The sequence below is a fragment of the Natator depressus genome, chromosome 7 (assembly GCF_965152275.1).
Source record: "Natator depressus isolate rNatDep1 chromosome 7, rNatDep2.hap1, whole genome shotgun sequence".
NCBI classification, from domain to species: domain Eukaryota; kingdom Metazoa; phylum Chordata; order Testudines; family Cheloniidae; genus Natator; species Natator depressus.
Genome location: NC_134240.1, coordinates 54,372,942 through 54,395,913, shown reverse-complemented (window position 1 = coordinate 54,395,913; position 22,972 = coordinate 54,372,942). Strand labels below are relative to the sequence as shown.

Here is a 22,972-nt window from a genome sequence, read left to right as displayed (position 1 = left end):
TCAGCTGCTAATCCAACACACTGTCCATCAGGCCACAAGAGAACAGGACCCTCAGGGAGCACGTGAGACAGAGCGGGGAATTAATGAACGGCAGAGCGCTGAAGAGGCCCCGGCAGAGAGAATGGGAGTGACAGCACAATGGAGAGAGACACACAAGAGAAAGTGAGAGAGGCAAAAACAGTGTGAAAGCCACAGACAAAGAGATCACGCATTAGACACTGGTGCATTCTACAGGCACAGGCTGAGCCCATGTCAGGTGTTCAGGTGGGGGGCCAGGGCTGTGAAATACCGTAGGGTTTTTATAGGGGGAGAGCGAAGAGACAGAGGGGCACAGAGACTATGTAACAGACCGATGCAAACCCATCTCTTATCCTTGTGAATCAGCAGCCCCATCCGACTATTGCCGACATCAGTAGAAACCTTCATTATGTCACTTGCAGTCCACACGCCAAGGAACTGAGCACAGCACAACCTCCGCTCGGCCTGGCCCGTGCTGGTATTTAATAACTATGATCATCTCAGAGTGACAGAGTCTGATTCTCCTCTCCCTTAGCCTGGCAAACCAGGAACAACTCTGGCAGTCCCAGGGCCAGATCCTCAGCTGGTGCCAAGCCGCGCAGTGCCATTAAAGACAACAGACCTATATACGCAGTGTCTTCAGCTGAGGGGAAACCCTGTGGGAGTGAGAAATGAATCAGGCCCACAGCCTAAGCCTCAATGCAGACCTTACACCAGCCAAAGAAAGAGAACAAAGTGCCTCACAGGCTCAACAATTCTTACCTTATCAAAAAGGCAAACATACATCACTAGCCTTATTTCTACTGTAGAAAGACAGATGCCCCATTGCACCAGGGTGCAGGGGAGGGCAAGCTGATTGGGCAGGGTGGGCGGGAAGGCAGCAACTGAGTGTTTGCCCCTCTCATCTTGTGCCTTGAATACTGTCATCTCAGGGCTTGCATTCCAGTCTAATCAAGATCCAGGCCCCCTTGGGCTAGACAGTGTACAGACCTATATTTATTGACCGGCCCTGCCCCAAGGACCTTATGCTCTAAGTAGACAAAGGGGGGGGGCAGAAAGGAAGCATTAGTATCCTCATTTTATAGCATGGGGACACTGAGGCACAGAAAGGTGATGACCTGGCCAAGGCCACACATGGCGGGAGTCAGAAATTGAATCCAGCTCTCCGAGTCCAGGGCCCTCCTAACTGGATTTGGCTGTTTGGGTTCTGATGCTGGCTAACAAATTGTCTAGAAAAATAGTGAAAGTACTTTGCGGGGAAAAAATTCCTATTAAAAAAACCAAACAGTCACCCCGAGGAAATTCCATAGAGAAAACTCTGTAAAGAGCATGCATGTTAATAATCGATGGTTAAGTACTCAATAGTCACAAGATAGCCCATGATTACAATCTAGCCCCCTGGAAAAATGACATAACTCTTTCTGTGTCATTTTGCTCCAGGGGAGCAGCTTTCCAGTATAATCATGCACCTTGCTGTATGTGACGGCCTCAGATGGGCAAGGTATCCAGTACAACAGCGCCTCGTGTTCTGCCTTATCGCACTGAGATGAGAAGGTATCCAATGGAACTTTGCAATTTGCTGTGTTATTGCTTCCAGCTAGCTAAACACAGATAGTAATTTCTTACCTTTACAGAGAGCCTAATGTGCTTTACCGATATAACCAGCGAACACACAGGAGTCACCTAACCCTCCCGTGAAATGCAGCCAGCTCTGGGGCAGAACGTGGCAGCTGGTGAATGGCTCCTGACCACACTACACCATGGTTTACGACAGGGAATTAAGAATGCTGTTTCCAGCTGAAACTACAGGGGGGATTTTAATGTGACGAAAGCTGGGATTTCACCAGGAATTAGGGAGATTTGCCCTTCATTTTGCAACAGTTTCCATTACCTTTAATGAACACACACAGTCAGGATTTTAACTTTAGGTCTCGTACCAGAGGCAGCACCTCCAATGTACAGCTCTCCATGATGCCGGGTTGCGGTTAGGAAGAGCTCCCCTACTGAATCAGCGGCAAAGAGTCCTGTGGCACCTTATAGACTAACAGACGTATTGGAGCATAAGCTTTCGTGAGTGAATACCCACTTCGTCGTATTCACCCACGAAAGCTTATGCTCCAATACGTCTGTTAGTCTATAAGGTGCCACGGGACTCTTTGCCGCTTTTACAGATCCAGACTAACATGGCTACCCCTCTGATACTTGCCTACTGAATCAGTAACACCACCCTGGGTTTTCAGCTCAGTACCAACCCAACCTGCCCTTGCTTTGCTTGGGAGAGCTAAGGGGCTCACCTCTGGACTACAGACTTTATGCAGAGCATGTTCTTTATTAGGAGCACCAACAAGCCCCAGCTGAGCTCAGGGCCCCTTTGTGCTAGGTGCTGTACAAACACATCGTAAGAGACAGATAAAGGAAGTATAATTTCTATTTTGCTGATGGGGAAACAGAGAGTTAGAGATTTGCCTGAGGTCACAGAGGGATCATGTAGCAAAGCCAGACACTGAACCCAGATCTTCTGAGTCAGAGTCTGTCCTTCTTCTCAATAGCCATACAGCACTAGAAATTGCTCTTGTAGAGACAGAGAAAAGCAAAGCCTAGCTGCTCCCTGAAGCATCCAGCTGCATGGGGGTTTTCCAGGCTGCAGTAGCTGATTGTGGCTGAATTTCCCCAGCCTTCTCGGTGTTTGTGCTGTAGTACTCAAAGAGCTTTGTGTGAGAAATGGTGGAATGCAGGAAAGTGACTGAAAACCCCTTCCCCATCCAAACTGCACATTGCGCCAGGGTGCAGGGGAGGGCGAGCTGATCGGGCAGGGTGGGCGGAAAGGGAGCAACTGAGTGTTCGCCCTTCTCATCTCGTGCCTTGAATACTGTCATCTCCCCTTTTCAGGGCTGGCATTCCAGTCTATTCAAAGGCTGCTTCTGGGAACATCCTTCTGCTTTGAGCTCTCCCCCCCTCTGCCTCCCTCTTCTCTGCTGCCTCCAACACGAGCCTTCCATCCTCCCCTTGGAGGCCCTTCCTTTCACCCCACCTTCCCGACCCAAGCCGTTCCAGCCACTGACCCCTCCCTTTGCTCTGCCAGCCGTGCCAGCCTCCATCTCCTGCTAGTCTGCTTCTCCCGCCATCTCCTGTACCCTTTCCCCCGGCCTCTCATGGAGGTGTGAGAAAAGCCTTACTCTGCTTGCCATCCCTCCTTCAGACTGCCAGGGTCCCTACAGACTCTGCCAGCTGATCCCAGGCTGAAACGACAGCCTACTCTGCAAAATGTGCCCGTGTCACCACTACCTGTGTCATACCCACCTGCTGGGTCTTGTCCTAAATTCAGCCTGGGCACTGTCGGGGGTAGGGACTGCTTTCTTATTGCTCGTCTGTACCGCGCCCACCAGGGCTGGGACCTGGGCCTTGATTGGGGCCCAGGGGAACGACTGTCATACAAGAAATCCGCCTAAACAGCTGAGATTGGCCAGGATTATGGGGCTGGTTTGGGTCTGGCACTGGTGTAAATCAGGCGTAACTCCAGTGGAGTCAGTGTTCTGTTGCTGATCAGAATCAGGCCCCGTTTTATTAAAGTTATGTACGTGCTGCTGCAGCTGGGCTGGTGGTCTGAGGCCGTGCTGAGCTCTCAGTGCTCTCTGTGCTCATGCTCCACTGGCTAGTGGAAATATCGGTGCCACTGGGGACTTGGTGATTAATGAATTATTATTATTGAGGTAGCGCCTGAGCCCCCGGCATGGCCCAGGACCAATTGCCCCAGGCACTGTACAAACACAGCCCAGAAAGACTGTCTCTGCCCCAAAGAGCTGACAGTCTAAGTGCATCCGGCCAGATCTTTAGCTTGTGTGAACTGACGTGGCTCCATTAAAGTCAACGAAACAATGCTGATTGACCCCAGCTGAGGATTTAATGGCGAGTTTCTGGAAGTGATCTAACCTCTCCTGCTCCAGGGCATGAGCCAGCCTCAGATAACAGGGGCCAGAACTGCCTGCTGCAGGGGGTTCTTGCCCCTTCCACTAAAGCAGCTGGTGCCCGCTGCCATCAGAGACAAGTCACTGGGCTACATGGGCCATTGGTCTGATCCAGGCTGGAATGGTTCTGTTCCCAAGGATTTGCAAACTAATAATCCCAATCACACCTACCACTGTCACCTTTTCACCAGCCAATCTCAAAGTGCTTTAGAAAGATGGGTAGCCATAATACTCTCCATTTTACAGGTGGGGACACTGAGGCACCAAGCAGTTGACTTGACCAAGGCCACAAAATGAGTCAGTGACAGAGCAAACCTGACAGTGGCATCTTGCACGGAGAGAAGCCAAAATGCCATCTCTCTCCTGCCAACCTCTTTGCTTCTGTATCCTCAGTTGGGTCCCCCAGGAGAGGACATATCTCCTCCCCTGGGCAGGCAGGCGACCAAATTATTTATAGATTGCTAGATTCCGAGGCCAGACAGGACCATTGGGATCATGTCAGACCCCCTGTATAACACGGGCCAGAGACCCCGAAAAACATCCCATCTGGATTTAAAAATTGCCAGTGATGGAGAATCTGCCACACCCCTTGGTAAATTGTTCTAATGATCTTTAACTACGTGGATCCCATTCCTTTTAAAATAGAGCTCAGTCCGTTTTATGAATGATGCGGATGCTGTGTATCATGGATCAGGGCCCATTGTGCTAGGGGCCATACAACCCCACTTTCTCCTACCCCTGTATTTTAGCAGCTAATGAAGCAGGGCTGTGTGCCTCTCTCCATGGGCTAAGCCCGTGGGAGGGTCGAACTCAGCTGGAAAAGGCGGTGAGGTAGTAGGTGTGGCAGTCCCGTCAATCAGCCTCTTGGGGACAACGTGGTTTTAGCAGTGCAGAGGAGAATGAGGACTCATCAGATCTCAAGGAGCCATGAGGGATTCAGAAAACAGCCCAGGTGGTCTGATCCCCCCACAACTCTTCTGCCCGTGCAGATCCAGAGGTCGCCCTGCTGCTGTCCTGTGCTCCCCCAGCCCGGTTATATGCTACATGCCATGGCAGGGGCTCTCTGGCAGTTAATGCTGCCATAAGCACCTGCTCAGATTTCAGGTTGGAGGCTCCTCAGGGAGCATGTCTTTGCCTATGTCCCAGCCCTAGCCCTCGAAAACCCAGGGAGCCCTGAAGGCTTGTGGGGTGGAGCCATGCAGCTGTGAGGGGATAAGCCTGAATTTTGGCTGGCTTCCCACCCACTGCCCTTCCATGGCCCTTCTCTCCTCATTCATTTCCCCCCATCTGGGCCATGTAACAGAGGGGAGCGAGGAGCTGCCTGTAGCCAAGAGTGGGCTCATGCCGCAGGGCAGCTTGCAGAGATCTAGGGCTGCGTCTGCAGTGGAGCTGGCAGGCGAGGTTCCCAGCTGGCATAAACGTACCAAAGTAGCACTGCAGCCAGGCTAGCACAGGGGTGTCTTGGGCTGGCTGGCGGAGCTCATCCCAGCGGGGCCGCATACTTGGGTGGCCCAAGCCACCATCCATGCTAGTCCAGCCACGCTGCCGTGGTTAGTGAGCTAGCTGGAGCAGAGCTAGCGCGGGTACCTCTCCGCCACCTGGGAACCTAACCTCCCAGCTCTGGTGCAGATGGAGCCGACGCGCCTCACTCCTCTGGCCTACCAGCTTCCACTTCCTCCATCAGCATTAGGTGCAGCCAGCAGCGTCACTGACCCAACAGAAGCAAAGCGGCTATACAGGGCTGCTTTCCAAGTGCCGCCGTCTCCCCCCCTCACCCCACCACCCTGTTCTTGGTGCTGAGCCAACCCTGCTGCTGAGCACCCTTAACTCCCACTGGAACTGGTGGGTGTCGAGGGTGTTCAGCAGCTGGCGGGGTAAGGGATCCAGGGGCTCTGTTCTTCCACTGTGCCCGGACTCCGGGAAAGCTGCTCGCCCCCCAGCTTTTAAATGCAGGATCCAAAGGGCTTTAGCCAGAGACCTGGCAAAGTTCCCCTTCTCATCACTGATCCCCAAGCCCTGGCAGCAGTGAGGGGAAGTGGTCCCTGGAGAACTGGTGAACAAAGCTCAGGGGCAGAGCAGCTCCCTTGCCAGCATCTTGGCCTTCCAGGGAATGGCCTGCACTTTTTACCAGTCTGAAATACAGGCTATTTATCAGTGGGGTGATGGGAGCTGCATTGGGCAGCAGGTCAGGGAGATCTGTCCTAAAGGGGCACAGCCCCTGTGGTCTGTGCTTGGAGCCTCGTGGCCCAGCCAGGCCTGCCCTGGCCATGCTGCTCCCGGGAGGGTAGAGTGAGAGCAACGGGTCTTTTCTCGCTGTGTGTTTGCAATTCAGGTTGCCTAGTGCTGTGGACCTTGGGGCGTGTGGAAATGCATAGGGTGCTGTCCTGGCGTGAGGAGGAAATGGAGCCTGCTGGGGACCACCCTGGCTGGGCACCTCCTCAGGCTCCCTGAGAAACACCACAAGAGGCAGCGCCATTCATTATAGCTGGGGGCAACCTCCTAACAACACCAACCCAAACGTTACTCCAGCCTTGGCAGCACCGGGACCTGGCAGCCAAGCCCCTGAGCGGGCCCCTGTCAAACAGAGCAGGGAGGATTCCAGTTTGGCTTCCACAGAGTAGGACGCGGCTGGTGCCAGCGGGCAAGGAGTCCTGCCCCAACCACTCACCTAGCCCTCGATGAACAACCCCCAGGAAACAGACATTTCCTCCACCGAAATCAGGAACTCTGTCAGCTGGACTCGGATTTCACAGGCCAAGGACTAGGACTCTGGTCTGGGAGTCCAGCAACCTGGGGTCTAGTCCCAGCTCCACCTGTTGCATGAGTGAATCAAGTCCTTTCCCTCTGCTGCCCTTTGTCCAGCTTGTCTGTAAACTCATTAAGGCAGGGACCCCGTCTGTAAACCCTTGTCTGTAAACTCATTAAGTAGGGATAGCTCAGTGGTTTGAGCATTGGCCTGTTAAACCCAGGGTTGTGAGTTCAATCCTTGAGGGGGCCATTTAGGGATCTGGGGCAAAAATTGGGGATTAGTCCTGCTCTGAGCAGGGGGTTGGACTAGATGACTTCCTGAGGTCCCTTCCAACCCTGATATTCTATGACCTGCATGTCTAGCACTGAGCACAATGGGGGCTTGGTCTCTGCTGGTTGCTTCTACAATGTAACTAAAGTGTATAGTCTTGCCAAGCAGCGAGTCTGACTGAGCTCAGGTTCACGTTTGCTAGCTACAGCTCTGTGCCAAACTGCTTGCCCTGTACTTTGCAGCTAGCCAGCATGGCTTCTCCGTCACTGTACGGAGGGCTATGTCTCTTCACAAAACCCCTGGGACTAATGGTCCTTCAGCAAGTGTAGGGCATACATTGTGAATGTGGTTGCAGCATGGTTTTGTGCATCAGATGGGGACACACAAACACAATGGAAAGCCCTAGGGGGTCTTCAGGGCAAACGACACCCTCCCTTTCTTTGTCCCCACTTCTTGAAGACCAGAGCAAGATTAGGGCTGTGTTAAAATCTCCTACCACCAGCTCAGCTCTAGGGTTGTGCGAGTGTAAACAGGGCACCACCCTCTCACCTAATCCTGCTCAGCACAGTTCTCGAGGACATGGGGGAAATGCTGGTTACACTCTTACTGACTTGGTTGAGCCAGGATTTCACCGGCCAGGAATAGAACGCACCACTAGCTCACTCAGCCGGGCTGCCAGGGGTGAAGCTGATCCAATGGTAGCAACAGGGGGAATATTTAGACAAAATTCCCTAGTGGAGGCAGACCTAGGAGACGGAAGGAAGCCCATCCTCTCCTGTCATCCTTTTGGATCAACAGAAGAGCTGCCTCCAGTCTGAAACTCCTCTCTGGCATTGCTAGATACTTTGCTTCCCATCTCCTTGGGAGGAAACCCCAAACGCTTCCTATTCAAGAGTCATCAGTTTGCAAGCTACTTGCAGTGATCTCTGTTTAGGGTCCACCACCATCTGTGTCTGAACTGTAGTGGCGGTGGCTTTGGGAGAGGAGGATGGTAATGCACGAGTTCAGAGTTTATCTAAAACATAAAAGACCAGATCGTCAGCTGGATCAATCAACATAGCTCCACTGGTGCTGAGGATCCGTCCCTTTAAGGAGAAAAGTCAGAGTTTGCTACAAAGGCCGTATATTCCCATTCACCATCTGCAGCTGAGCAAACAGGAGAGTCCAAATGCTTTTATTAATATAAAGGGATAGATTTTTTTGTGTGTGCTGGCTGATCAGTGGTTTGAATGGCCTCGGGACAGGATCATAGCCATCAGGGATGGAAGAGACCCATTATAATAATATACTCTCTAGTGCCAGCAGCCTCTAGCTGTAACTGTTAAAGCTGCGGAGGATTTGGTAGCAGGGCTATGAGACGGTTTGGTTATGAGGAAGATTTGCTTCAGAATGGACAAATCTATGGGTGGGAGAGTAACTGGACACTCTTCATTGCTTAGTCAGAGAAACAAATAAGGTTAATACCAGAGCCAAAATCTTTGTGCTTCTTCTTCGCCAGTATGATCTGATTAATGAGACCACATCTCTGTGCTGGCCACACACCACAGGGAGGTATGTAGTGCATTTGCCAGTGGTGATGAAATGTGATGTGATATTGACAATACCCATTCAATCATTTCTTCATTGTTTGCAGATGCAAACTGCTGCAGATCTCATTCCCCGTTTGCATACATCTACGTTACACTGACTTCAGTTACTACTTATCCACGCCCATTGTAAAAGAGAGCAGAATGTGGCACTAGGCCGGATCCTCAGCAGGTGTAAATTAGCGCAGCTCCTCTGACTTTAAAGGAGCTATGGAGATTTACATTAGCTGAAGATCTGGCCCAGTGTACACAGAAAGGCCGGCTCCTGTAATCGTTCCCATGCTGCAGCAAAACTGTCCGCTGTTTCTAGATACCTCACACTCCTCCTTTCATTCCTCCTTCAAGTGCCAGGCGAGCACGCCATGGAAAAAGTAGAATCAAAAGAGCTCAGGAGTTAGAAGGAGAAAAGTCCGATCTTATATTTCAGTCCATGCCTGACCCCTGGACTAGTACAAGTTGTTACTCTAAATGCTGCCATATTCATTTAGGTTAGGTTTCAGAGTAGCAGCCGTGTTAGTCTGTATTCACAAAAAGAAAAAGGAGTACTTGTGGCATCTTAGAGACTAACCAATTTATTTGAGCATAAGCTTTCGTGAACTACAGCTCACTTCATCGGATGCGCATCCGATGAAGTGAGCTGTAGCTCACAAAAGCTCATGCTCAAATAAATTTGTTAGTCTCTAAGGTGCCACAAGTACTCCTTTTCATTTAGGTTAAAAAACAAAATCAGGACAAGGTGCAGGTGATGGTGCTTAGTTTCATCATATTTTACAAAATTATAATAACATTAAAAAATAAATAAGTCTGAAGTCCAGCTCCTCAGCTGGTATGACCTGATGCTGCTCAGTGGAAGCCAATGGCTATTTACACCAGCTGAGGATCTGGTCCAGTGCATTTTACATGGCTATAACGCAAACAAGCCTTTGGTGCTTTCATTGTGTTTACTCTCTGTCTGACCAGACACATAGGCCCAGATCCTCAGGTGGTGCAAATCAGCATTGAGATCAATGGGGCTACACCAGCTGCAAATCGGGCCCGGGGATTCTGAGGCAATCTTGTTTTAAGGTATTTTTTGATATCTGCTCCTCAAGGGACTTGCTTAGAAAACAGCTATAAATGATTTACTCGTATTTATTTCTTATTTTACTTATTGCAAGAATAAAGAATGGACCCAATTCAGTCCCAAAGCCACTCACACGCAAGAAACCTTCCTTCCACCTTTGAAATAATGTAAAACCAGCGACACTGAAAATTAGTGACAAAAATCATAATTTAAGAGTAAAGAGCAAGTTGCAATGCTAGAGACTGATACATTATTCCCAAAAACTGCAAAAGGAGAAGCGACTTCTTAGCATTTGGGTCTTTACATTCACTTTTTTTCTTTTCCACTTTTTATTCCTTTCCCTCCCTTACCATATCTTATAAAATAATTTAACCCCAATGTTTTGTTCTGACACCAGCCAACACAGCCATTTTAGCAACAGCACCAGTTTTAAAAAATACAGACACAATCCCCCCCCGCCTCCCCCCAAAGCCCCAATATCCCGTCTGCTCTGATGAGTAGAAAGAGGAATCTTGTTATTTTTAAAGCTACCAGATCAGGTGAAGAACAGCAAGGAATGGGGGTGGGGGTGGAGGGGAGGAGAAATGTCATTAGCAACTAAACTGGAAATAGTCCCTGAAAATCCCTGTCTCTTAGGCTGTCAGTGAGCCTTTCAGCAAAGCAGGACGTTACTGGGCCCACAACTTTTTCCATCAGGTGGAAGGTTTCCAAAGACACAGAGGGCATTTAGGCATGAAAGTCAACAGGGTACGAGCCCTTAACTCTCATTTGTGCCTTGAGCTTTTCCTATCAAACTCCGATATTCTTCTTTAACGTCTTCTAAATTTGTCCATACTGGGTGATGAGGAATATGTATATAGAAGGGGGGTGGGGAGGGGATCAGCCCCATATAGGAAGATTTGCTATGAAGTGTCACTACAGAATAATACCTCTTCCTGCTATCCAGGAAGGATTTACCTCTAGTTTGGCATAAGAAAGTATTTGTGAGTTTGCCGTGTGTGAGGGAGGAGGGAAGGTCGGAGCTGAAAGAGGATTCCCTCCTTGTTTGCAGCAGACCGGGAGTAACTCTCAGTTAATTTGGTGTATTCCTGAGTCCTGGTGGCTGTATGTTTGATATTCTTTCATTTATACACGAATAGCTTTGGAGCCCAGGGCTCTGAAGGTGGGTTCTGACTCATCAATGGGAGAAGCCTTCCTTGGTGGGTAGGAATGAGCCGGTAACTCGCAGAGCATATTCCCCAGAGGGGGAACAGAAATAGAGGGTCCGACAGAGACTTTGGCACCTGATAGGAATTTCAGATGAACAAGAACCCCCAGAACTAGGTCATGGGAGTCCATCCCCCTGCCAGGGCCAGGCAGGTGCCTATTGTCTATGGAATGCTGCTGCATCCAGTCTAGCTTTAATCTTTGCACCCTCTTCGGAACACTTCTGGAAATTAAACACAAACTGACAGGACCGGGCACTAGGCCCCAGTGAAATGATTGCCTGTTCGTGTTAGGAGAGATTGGGTTTGATTCGGCTGCCCGGGTCCAGACAATGGGGGATGATTAGTGACACAGAACCTGTAATTAGACCATAAAGCTAAACTCCAGCAGGCTCTACAGTGAAATCTTCATCTCAGACAAACCAAATATGCTCATTTCAGACCATAAGCCCTCCTACCCAGAGCCAGCTCAGCCACATCTGGGTTTCATCATGTTCCTATCGATGTATCTGCCTAGGCATTTATACCGCACTGTAGAACCTGAGCTTCTAGCCCCGGGCTGCTCTACTGGGGAAGAAAAGAAGTCCTGGTTGATTAAGACAAGAACCACACGGACTGTGAACCTCTGGCAAAGAAGAAGTCCCTGGTTCTCTGCTTAGGTCTTCTACCCACTTGGAAATGATGGGCTAGGTGCCCCTGGACTCTCCTCAGTGGAGCTACACTACTTTACCCCCGCTGACAATGTAGCCCAGTGAGTTTTAGAAAGGGACAGAGTCGTTCTCTGCTAGATAAAACCTGCCCGGCAATGAGAAAGTTTGGACTCAGTATCAGACCTTAGTAAAATGCCAGGGAAGGAAGGGATGATTTCTCAGGAAGGCAAAAGGGAACATTATTAGCTGTCTCTCGGGGTGCGTCCCAGCCACCTGCCCATGGCACAAAGTGAGATGCTCTACTTACCAGGCCTGGCAGAAGCAGAGGAAGGAAATGAGAAGGAAGATGCATAGATAAGGGTCCATGTGAAACATAATCCAAATGGTGAGGGGAGAAAGGAGATCCTAAAATACTGGGCTATCAAAAACAAAATAAGGAAGGGATAGGGCTATTTTCCACCCAGCACTCCCAGTATAATAAGGAGCTGCATGTCCCCTGAGTCCCAACTTCTATGGAGGGTGACCAATCCCAAAGTGAGAGCTAAAGGGGGTGGTGAAATGGAGCTGCAGAACTGCCGAAGAAGAGATTATCTACTTAATTAAAGATTTTTTTTCCCTAAGTCCTTCAGCCAATCAGGACACAAGTGCCAGAGAGAGATTGAGCTGATCAAAAGAACACCCCAGGTTCCTCGAAGACAAATGCACCACGAAAGGGATAAGAGGGGGAAAAATAAAAAAAGAGAAAGAAAGAGACAAAGCAAATCCCTCAAAATAATCACTAGATGCAATCTCCACCAGCACCACCCCGCCTCTCCATCCCCCCCAAAGGCAACGGGGAAGGGCTTGGATTGCACGCCTTGATCTCCTCCTGCCTTAGAGACTTCATTTGCAACCAGGAGTTGTGTAGATGCATGTGCACGGGAGAGAGAGAATGTGCTCTGCTTCTGGGAGTGGGGGCCACTCAAGTGGAGGTCGGAGTGGGGCACCCTGAGTCTGTGGACCAGGCTGGGATGTGGGTATATTAAAAATATCCCTGCCAAGCTAGGAGGAAATAGAACCAATTCCTAGAGCCAGATGGCCTTCCTCTTTCAGGGTGACCTGCCCTCAGATCTGCCTATCCCAGCTCCCCTTTTGGAGCATGCCCTCCTTTGACTGGCAGGGAGGCGTCCCCTGGGGGTCACCACCAGACCTGGCAGTCACCCATCTCACCTTCTTCCCTGCTATTTGTTTCTCTTCGCGTCCTCCTGCAAAGTCCAGCAAAAGGGGATGTCACAACCCAGAGACATCAGAGCTCAGGCAAGATACGGATCCCTTACTGAGGTACTGAGGGACAGCTGCATGTCAGGGGCTGACTGAGTCCAAAATAGCTCACTCAGTAGCTGCTCTGAAACACTTGTAACAATTCCCTGGCCTCCTAGAACATCACATATGTCATTATGCCCCCACAACCACTCTGAACTTTTCAGGGACTGTGGGGACAGAATTTTTCCTCCATTCTACCCATCCACTGTGGCTCTCATCTACCTACCCTGGAGGATCCCCCTCTAGGGGCCAGAAGCTAGTCCAGACCCCCTCGCTCTGGCCCTGCTGCAAGGAGGATTTTGTGAGGCTTGTCTGCAGGGAGCTGGACTGGGACCTGTCAAACTCATTCCGTAGTTACAGCAGCGGTCAGCACCTCACTGCCCTGGGCAGAATTGGAACCGGTGCCCGTGAGGCGAGGAGTGCGACAAGAGCGTGACAGCTGCGGGCGACTGTTCAGAGAAGGCTGGCTGGAAACTGGATTTTGCTAAGTGCCACTTCAGACAGACAAACCATTCTTGGCTGGGTCCCATGATCTCAGACAGAGGCATAAGCTCTGACCTAGGTCACTGGGTAGCAGTCATGCAGCCTCCCCGACCTCAGGGCTGAGGCTGCTGGTGTCTGCAGGGACGGGAAGATTCGATCTCCCTTCAGAAGGAGGATGCTGATTGGGAGCCTGCAAAGAGGCGCTCCGAGCTCCTGGTCCCGAGACCATCCCTGTCCTGCATCCCATGGGCACAAGGGGAATGTGCAGCCTCGTGGGGCTCTGCACTCTTGGGGCCTGACATGCAGAGTGCTGGAGCTGAGAGGGTCAGCCAGCCCAGAGACCCCTGATCCTGCTGTCCCCTTCTCCCACTCCCCTACCCCAACTGACCAGTGCTCCCATCCCAGTATGCTGCCTCTCCCTCTTCCAGTCCCAGCAGGTGGAATTCTCCCTGCAAGCCTGACACTCTACAGCTCCCAGCAAATGCCCAGGGGGCAGCCCGGCTCCCAGGTGTCACACAAGAGCCCCTGGCTCACAGCATGGGAGCATATGCTTAGTTCTGTTTAGCCAGCCAGCCAGGAAGAAACCAATCAATAGAGTCACTGGATCTTGATCTTTATCCCTGGGCCAGTGTTACAAGTTCTCCTAATTCTTCCACTGGTCTCATGATATTTGGTGTTACTTAGCGCCCTAGCTCCTGAAGTCATGACATTAGGGGAGAGACTCAGCTTTCATTTAAGATGGAAGTATGTTTTTCACCCATGTGGCAGCAAAGAAAAGCCTAAAAACTTGGCCCAAGTGTGCCTTAAGGGCTCAGAAACAGAGCAGCAGAGAAAACCACCCCCAAATGTATTATTATTTGTAATAATCTCATGATTATTAAGCCAATCTCATGGTTGGGGGGTCCAGCATATGAATTTTGAATGTTTGAAGTTAGCCATATGGCACACTGAATAGTGCTGCAGGGTAAATAACTCATGTTTTGTTTCCCTGGCAAAACAAAAACAACAACAATACATTTGGGTCGAGCAGAAATGAAAATTTTTTGACGCTTTTGGTGAACTGAAGAAGTGCCAAATATTTCATTTACTGTTTCATTTACTGTTTGCTACCCTTTTTTAAAAAAATAAAATTGAATGAAAATTTCAAACAAAAAGTAATTTCAAATTTAAAAAATCAGAACATTTCCTTTCAACCAAAACAATTTGGTGAAACCAATGGCCAGAAATGTTGCCCTCACCTCCTCTCTCTCACTGCAGTGTAAATCAGGAGTCACACCACTGAAATCACTAACCTAAAACCACCATGCCCCAAGACCTATAGAAATATTTCCCTTAAAGGGGGCAAACAGCTCTGAAAAGTGTCCAGTAAGTGCCTTAAAAAGCAACCAAAACGGATCTGGAGGGCCCAGGCACCGAACATGGTTCAAATAGTTTTTCAAGGGGTCTAAAAATGCTGCAAATTTGTCAGAAAAATGTGTCAAAACTGTGTGAAAAAGCTCTGCACAGTGGCTGAGAAGGGCTCAAAAGGGTATAAAATTGATAGATTCACAAAGTGGAAGGCCAGATGGGACCATTCACTGAGCTCGTCTGACCTCCTGTATCACACAGGTGTGATGGGGTGTATGCCCCCACACTGGCAGAAAGAGGACTAACGGGAGCCTAATTATGCCCCAGGTGGCAACTGGAAGTGGGGAATTGATTCATTACCAGACCCAGCTGGGGAGGAAGAGAGCCTTCTTCATAAGTGCTCCGGCTCTCACAGCATTGAAGAGGATCTTGGGATCCCCCCTGAGACAGGCCAGGGGAAACTCTGGGAAGCCACAGGGGTGAGGCAAGCTCTTGTGGAGAGCCCTGATAAAAGGAGAAAGCCCTGGAAGGCTTTGTTTGGTACAAGAAGCTGGGAAGAGCTCTGCAGAGCCTGGGAAGGGGATAGGGCCTAGAGGCAGGCCAGGATGGGGAGTAGTGCAGAGAGGCAGCCAGGAGTCTGATGGAGCTCACCGCAGGGTCCCTGGGCTGGAACCTGGGGTAAGGGTGAGTTGGGTTCCTCTGCCAGCTCTGAGGAAGGTTGCATGACCCAAGCCCCCCGATGTAAGTGCTATTGAAAGCCCAGAGGAAAGGGACATCAAAATATCAGGGCTGAAGAGTAGCAGAAGGTCCTGGGGCAATTGTTTGCAGAACTGACTGTGACCTGGCTGAGTCATAAGAAGAGGCAGGCCACCGCAGGTGGGAGCAGCTGTTGCCTGGGGCACCAGACTGGGAGAGCATACTATACCTAGCCATGAGGGGGTGGTGTCAGCCAGGGAGTCACTCTGCTACAACAGGCCTTAGAATTACGCCTGGAACTGGGGTACCAGTGAGGCCTCTGACCCACCAGCCTGGGCTCCCTCTTACACTGTACTGCTGTGACAAACTGCAAATCCCTCCAGTCTGCACTACCACCAACATTCATACAGATAGAGACACACCCAGCTGCAGTTACATACAGGCCCTCTGACCAGCCCTTGCATAGGAAGGCTACAGCTAGGGCAACTACCATCTCCTCAGGCATGCAACCCTTCTGGAGTATAAACCCAAAATTATACCAACTTGCACTGCACTTGGAACCATACAGTGTAAGTTAATAAAATTTGCCCCCTCCCTCAATGTGGAGAGGAATATGCAACAGCCTTTTGCCCCCGAGTTATGATTCCCACACACTGGTTTAGATAAAGCAAAAACAAGTTTATTAACTATAAAAGCAAACACATCAAAGCAGATTACTTTGCAAATAAACAAAAAATGCAAACTAAACTTAATATACTAAATAGATTGGCTATGAATAGCAGATTCTCACCCTAAGAGATGATACAAGCAGGCTACAGATGGACAAGGTGCACTTGCTTACAGCTTGGAATCCCCAGGTGTTCCATTCACAGGCTAAAAATCCCTTTAGCCTGGGACCATCACTTCCCCCAATTCAGTCTTTGTTCCTCAGGTGTTTCCAGGTGTGTTGTTGTAGGGAGAGTGAGGTACCATCATGATGTCTTTTCCCCCTTTTATATCTTCTCCCCACTTGCTGGAAAGCTCTTTTGCTGTGACCTGGGTCAAAGAGTTCCCCTTGTGTAGTGCTATCTCTGAGAGGTTTCTATTGTACACAGTTCCTGGGATAATCCTTGTGCTTGTGTGTATTTCCTCAATGAGCCATTAACATTGTTTGACCTTTTTACTGTTGTACCTGAAAGGCTGCTTGTGGGTGTTCTCAACCTCACAACATGTTTCATTAACACATACCTAGCCAAACTTCATAACTTCACATACAACAATAGCACATACAATCCAATGAGATATTGCTGTCTAGCAGATCAAGACTTTTAGAATGATACCTCACAAGGCACACTTTGTACAAAACATATCCTAATTACATGACAGTGATGAATATTGGGGTGTCAGGGTGTCACACCAGTTACCCCATATTGAGCCTGTAACTTGTATTTGGCTAAAGTGTCTCTTCCAGAAAAGTATCTGAAGACATCACGAGATGGAGAATCTACCACTTCCCTTGGTAGTATTTTCCAGAGGTTAATCACCCTCACTGTTAAAAACCTGGGCCTTCTTGAATTTGCTTTGAATTTCCAGGGTCCAGAAAAGTCCTAAATGTGTCCCAAACAGTTTATAAAAGGGATAAAAAGTGGTGAGCTCTCAATGCTTCTCAAAGTGCCCACTAAGTATGGAAAATGGGTCCAAAAAGTGTCCAGTGCAGGTCTTTAAAAAGTCAACAACTGACCCCAAATGATCTAAAAAGTGCCCCAAATAGTCCAAAAGTCTTAGCAAATTGTTCATAAGGGATTAAAATTTTCCCATTAAGTTATCTAAAAAGGGCCTTTAAAGGGTACAACAGAGTATGAAATTGCACCAACAGCTGTCAAATGTCTCTAGAAAGGTCCTGAAAGTGACCCGATGAACTCCAGTAGTGTAAAAAGTGAAAACCAACAACCCCCAAAGTACCAAAGAAAGAATCAAAGGGGGCAAGATCCCAAGCTGATGTAAATCAGCTTAGTCCTTTTGACTCCAGCAGAGCTACACCTATCTACACCAACTGAGGATCTGATCCATGGTGTCAAAGCTGCCCCAAAATGTCAAAAAAAAAGAAGCTCTAAATACACCCAAACCGATGAAAAATGTTAAATTAGCGCAGAAAGTTCTCAACAAGTTTCCAAAAGGTCTAAAATATGCCCAGGAAGAGGCCAAAGATTGCTTAGATTCAGTTTTAAAAGTATCAGAAAGAGGTCTCCCAGGATGCATTTTAGACTCCAATTCAGGACAGCACTTAAACACCTGAGAAACCTGAAGCAGGTGCTTAAGTCTCATAGACTGCAATGACTTAAGCATGTTGCTTTACTGCTGACCTGAACCAGGGCCAAAAGAGTCCAAACTTTACCACAAAAGGGCCTGAAAGATGCCAAAGAGGTGCCAAAATGTGTCCACAACGTTCCCCAAAACAAACCCAAAGTGTCTAAAATGTGTTCCAAAAAATTCCCCCTAAATATTCAAAAAACGTCGCAAAGGGCAGGGGAAGTTCCCCCAAATGATCTAAACAGTGTCTAGAGCGGGTTAAAAAGCAGCCCAAACAGCGTTCTAAAATGTTCTAAATAGGGACTAAAATGTTCTCGTCAGGGATCCAAAATGAGTGTGAAGAGCATCAAAATGTTCTAAAAACAGCTGCAAGAAGGAGCTTCACAGGGCTCTTTCAGTACTATTTGCAGATGTTCTGGGGTACGCTGTCTAGCTACATGCTATGGACCTATCCCCAGCACCGGATTTCCCTTTAGGGACTGATTTTCGCAGGTGCTGAGCTTCAGCTGGAGTTCTCCTACCCATGCCCTGCCCCGCAGCTGTGCTTTGTCCAGTTTTCAATGCTCCAAGCCATGGAGGTGCTGTGTCATATACCTGCTCACAGACTCATCACAAAGAGCAATAGACAGGGGCAGTTTGTCTAATAGTGTACTTGCTGTGAATTAGCCACTCAGCTCTTAATACAGGGTATAAATAGGGGTGCCAACTTTCTAATTGCACAAAATTGAACACCCTTGCCCCACCCCCTGCCCCAAGGCCCCGCCCCTTCTCCGAGGCCCCGTTCACTCCATCCTCCCTCCCTCCCTCCCTCGCTTGCTCTCTCCCATCCTCACTCACTTTCACCGGGCTGGGGCAGGGAGTTGGGGTGCAGGAGAAGTTGAGGGCTCCAGCTGGGGGTGAGGGCTCTGGGGTGGGGCCACAAATGAGGGATTCAGGGTGTGGGAAGGAGCTCTGGCCTGGGGCAGGGGGATGGGGTGCAAGAGGTGAAGAGGGCCCCAGCTGGGGGTGGGGATGGGGATGAGGGGTTTGGGGTACAGGAGGGGGCTCAGGGCTGAGGCAGGGAGTTGGGGTGCAGGCTCCAGCTGGGTGGTGCTCACCTCAGGTGGCTCTTTGTCCACAGCACTACATGTCCCCCCTCTGGCTTCTAGGTGGAGGGATGGCCAGAGGTCTCTGCATACTGTCTGCACCTGCAGGTGCCACCTGCACAGTTCCCATTGGCTATGGTTCCTGGCCAATGGGAGATGCGGAGCTGCCGCTTGGGGCGGGGGCAGTGCACGGAGCTCCCATGGCCGCCCCTATGCCTAGGAGCTGCACGTGCTGGTCACTTCCAGGAGCCGCGTGGAACCAGGGCAGGCTGGGAGCCTGCCTTAGCCCTGCTGCACTGCCAATTGGACTCTAGAGGCCCAGTCAGCAGTGCTAACCGGAGCTGCCTGGGTCCCTTTTGGACCGGGCATTCCAGTAAAAAAACAGATGCCTGGCAACCCTAGGTATAAACTATTTATCATAGGCAGAGGTGGTCATGTAAACTGCCTATATTTAAGGTCACCCAATGTTTCCCATTATAAGACCCTGTTTTCAGTTGCTTATAACTTTGCCAAACTGCAACTGTTTGGGCTGAAATTTTCCTCACTGGGTGTCTGCCTCAGGCAGAGCTCTTTTGGAAAGTTTCAGCCAAAATGGGTCAGCCATTTCCGAGAACAAGATTAGGGACAAATACCTCCCTTATGTTATGTGAATACGGCCTGGGGCCACCCACTGAACAACGAGGCTCAGACAAAACACTGACACAGTGAGCACTGTCCCTCTGGTGCACTGAATGCATCCGATGAAGTGAGCTGTAGCTCACGAAAGCTTGTGCTGAAATAAATTTGTTAGTCTCTAAGGTGCCACAAGTCCTCCTTTTCTTTTTGTGAATGAGGCAAGGGTCCCATGGAAAAATGTGATCATGTGATTAAAGACTCTCTCTCGGTGCCAACACACTGTGACAGAGCGCTAGCAACAGCAGCAGTCTGACCAAGGAGTTAAACAGCCACAGAATAAACTGGAGGGGCAGAGCTGGGCCTGACTGATAGATTGGGACTGGGTGGGAGAGCCAATAGGCTAATAACCTATTAGCCCAGAAAGGCGCAGGAAGGACGTGCTTGGGGGGCAGAGAGAGGCAAGCAGGCTTTTTAACACAGAGCCAGGAGGGATCTCTCGGGGGAAGATACTTTCTGTCTCCCCATGCCTGGGCTGAGTGAGCTGTATGCTTGTCAGTAGTACACAGCTGCCCCCATTGGTAGTGGTGGTGGGGAGAATGCTGTGAATCAGGGGCACAGGGTGTTTGACCAGAAGGAGGTCTCTGCACAGGTTTTGTCTAGAACAAAGACAGGAGGGGGAGACACCGTCACCCACCCCAGGGGAGAAGTAAAGTTTCATGGGTAAGCTCAGTTCTGGTATTTCTTAACTTTCAGGAGCTTGACTTTGCAAACTTCATGTTCTTTAACACAGTTCTTGTGCATGGGTAATACACACACATACCAGCCACCCTTAAAACCTGCCGCTGGGTCTCAGCTAGTGAACGTGACCTCACTATTTCCTGCAGACCCTAGTAGTTATAGGACACCATAGAGACCCTACACAGGTGGAGCTAGCCAGGGCCATTTATGTAAGACAAGCAAGCTGAGTTTTAAGGGTGACCGTTGCATAGGGGAGGGACCTAATCCAAGCTCCCTGACCTCGAGGGCATGGGATCAGGTGCTGGGAGAATATGGCACTTTTCAAAGTTCTCTCTTTTCCTTAGAGTAAGGGTGGCACTCGCAACACTGATGTGTCCAGCTCCCCCAGGACCACACAGGCCCAAACTCCCAGAAATCAATCAGCCAGTCTGAGGCAAATGAGAGCAAAGCACAAAGCAGCACCTGTGCCCCAAAAGAAAGGTGTGCCAGCCAGAGACCCCCACAAAGTCCACAGGGACTTTGCTGTTGCTAGCAATTTTGATGGGGCAGGTGCTCAGAAGCTACGGTGCTAGGTGCTGGGATAAAGCCTTGTGCTAGCCAGGTCTGTCTGCTCTCTGCCGCTGGTCTAGCTGCCTTTTCATGTCCTTTCTCCCAGGGCCATTCAGGGCAGTTCCCATAAGCCCAGCTGCTAGGGTTGGGAGATGGGTTATGTCTTTCCCCAGATACGCACCTGAGCCCTGACAATGCAGCAGTCTAGCCTCTTCCTCCCCTTACGGAGTCCCCTCGTTAGAGATTGCTTTTCCTTAAATGAAGTCCAGCTTTAATGTTTTTCCCTCCCCACTCACCATATGTTAAACCTTTAAAACTTCATAGTAAAATTTTGGTGCAGATGAATTCCTCTGTGTATGGGCTAGCTCCTCAGGGGTAGGCTGATTTACACCATCCTGGGATTGGACCCTTTCAGTTTCACCACCGCTCTGCAGAGCACTTGCTGGTGGGGAGCTGGTTGCTTCCTCTCCTCTTGCGTTTTAGTTGCCAAATCACAGTAAAAGAAACTCCAAAGGCATCCAGTTCTCTCCATGGGAGCAACTGCTGTCAGTGCCCCAGGGTAGTGGTCTGATGTCCATTATCTCCCCTGCCAGGGGTGAGGAGGGTTTGCACCATTGCAAGCGGAAGGGGAGTGCTCCACAAAGAGACAGTCTCCTTAAATCAACACGGGATGGTTTAGTAACACATCTGCTCCAGTAATTATTGTGGGGCAGTTCTCTGGCCTGTGCTGTGCAGGTCGGACTAGATCACAGTGCTCCCTTCTGGCCTTGGACTCTGTGGATCTATTATGATGTGCTTCTCTGACCCCAGGTTTAAGAGGGACAAAGCAAACAGCAGTAGCACAGGTCCATGGGTCTTGGCTCTGTTACAGAAGTCGTCCCCTCTAGAGGTGAGGGGTGGTCTAGGCTTCACAGTCCATTCAATCTTCTGTGTCTCTGGCATCTACCTGTCCAGTAGGAAGTGGATTTCATCTAGAGACCATCAGACAGCTGTCAGACGATATCTACTTCCAGGGTTTGGATTTGACTAGGCAGCCGAGAAGGGCAAAGCCCCAAGCCCCCTGGCTAAGGCTGTGTTATTGACGTGATTGGGTATGGATTGCATGGGAACTGTGATGCTGCCCGCTTGTTGTGGGGGAAAAGCTTGGGTCTCTGTGGACGGCGGGAGGCAGACTTGGAACCAGGTTTTCATTTCCTTACTGGGCATGTGGAGAAAACCTGTGCCTGAGGAAGTGACCTTACAACAGTAGGGCAGGATCAGGCCGGGCCCTGGCTGCTCACCCCAGCTCTTATACAGCACTTTTCCTCTGCAGAGCTCAAGACACTTTATAACAGAGGTAAGCATCACCTCCTTACAGATGGGGAAACTGAGGCATGGAGCAGGTACAGGGCAGCCCTGGGAATAGAACTGAGGTCTCCCGAGTCCCAGACCATTACCCTACCCCTAGGGTCCATTGTCTAGCCAAGTTCTGTACGTATCCTGTCACTGACCGTGGCCAGCACTAGCTGCTTCTGAGGAAGGTACAAGACCTCTGCAGGGGTAAGTTAGGGGGTAGCCTGCCCCCAGGGACCCTCAGTAGTTAGAGGTCAGCTCCTGCCTTCAATCCAGAGGGTTTAGATCCCTTCCCAAACTCTAGGTTGTTTTTAATCCTTTCCATTATAATTCTGGTTGTTAATATTATCCCGATAACGTTAAATCCCTGCTGAGCTCTTGACCTCAATGATACCTTGTGGCAATGAATTCCACAGGCTAACTGTGTGTTGTGTGAAAACCTTTTGGATTAGGATGATGTAGTGAGGGGGTGCGGCCTCCCTCCAAGATTGATGGGGAGGAACCCTCGCCCACCCCCTGGTTGGCGGAGTCAGGACAGCCAGGCCCACCCTGCTGGAAGCAGAGGGGTGGGACAGGAAGTATAAAAGGCGGCCCTGCAGCTCAGTTGGACTGGAGCCAGCAGAGGAGACTGACGACTCCTGCACACTGCTGGGGCTTGAGCCCAACGGAGACCTCTACAGCGCTGAAGACCTGCAGGAGCTGCCAGAGCTGCCTGCTGCCAGGGACGCCAAGAAGCTTCTGGGACTGCCATTAGCAGTGTACCTCTGGGAGACGGAAGGTGACCCTGAGACACAGGTACACCGTGAGGGAAGTGTAGGAAAGTAGCCCAGGGACACTAGACTACAGTCTGGTTGGGTTGTTGCCTGAATACAGGTCAGCGTGTTTTGACTGGATCCCCACTGGATCCCAGTGGCAGAATCATCTGCCACTGTGAGGGTCCTGCGCTGGGACTCCCTACCCCCTGTGGCTGCCCCACCCCCACCTTAGGCCAAGAGTCCTGCATTTGTCTGACATCTGCTAGAGCGAGGAC

General features: G+C 50.1%; 1 protein-coding gene across 1 annotated transcript in view; it reads right to left on the bottom strand.

The window, feature by feature from the left end:
- Positions 1 to 12,005, bottom strand: part of WNT8B (Wnt family member 8B) — a 28,559-nt gene extending 16,554 nt beyond the window's left edge. Inside the window, exon 1 of the mRNA XM_074959888.1 lies at positions 11,814 to 12,005. Within this exon, the coding sequence (XP_074815989.1) occupies positions 11,814 to 11,881 (68 nt within the window). The 5' untranslated portion in view covers positions 11,882 to 12,005. The remainder of the gene's footprint in view (positions 1 to 11,813) is intronic.
- Positions 12,006 to 22,972: the final 10,967 nt, after the last annotated feature.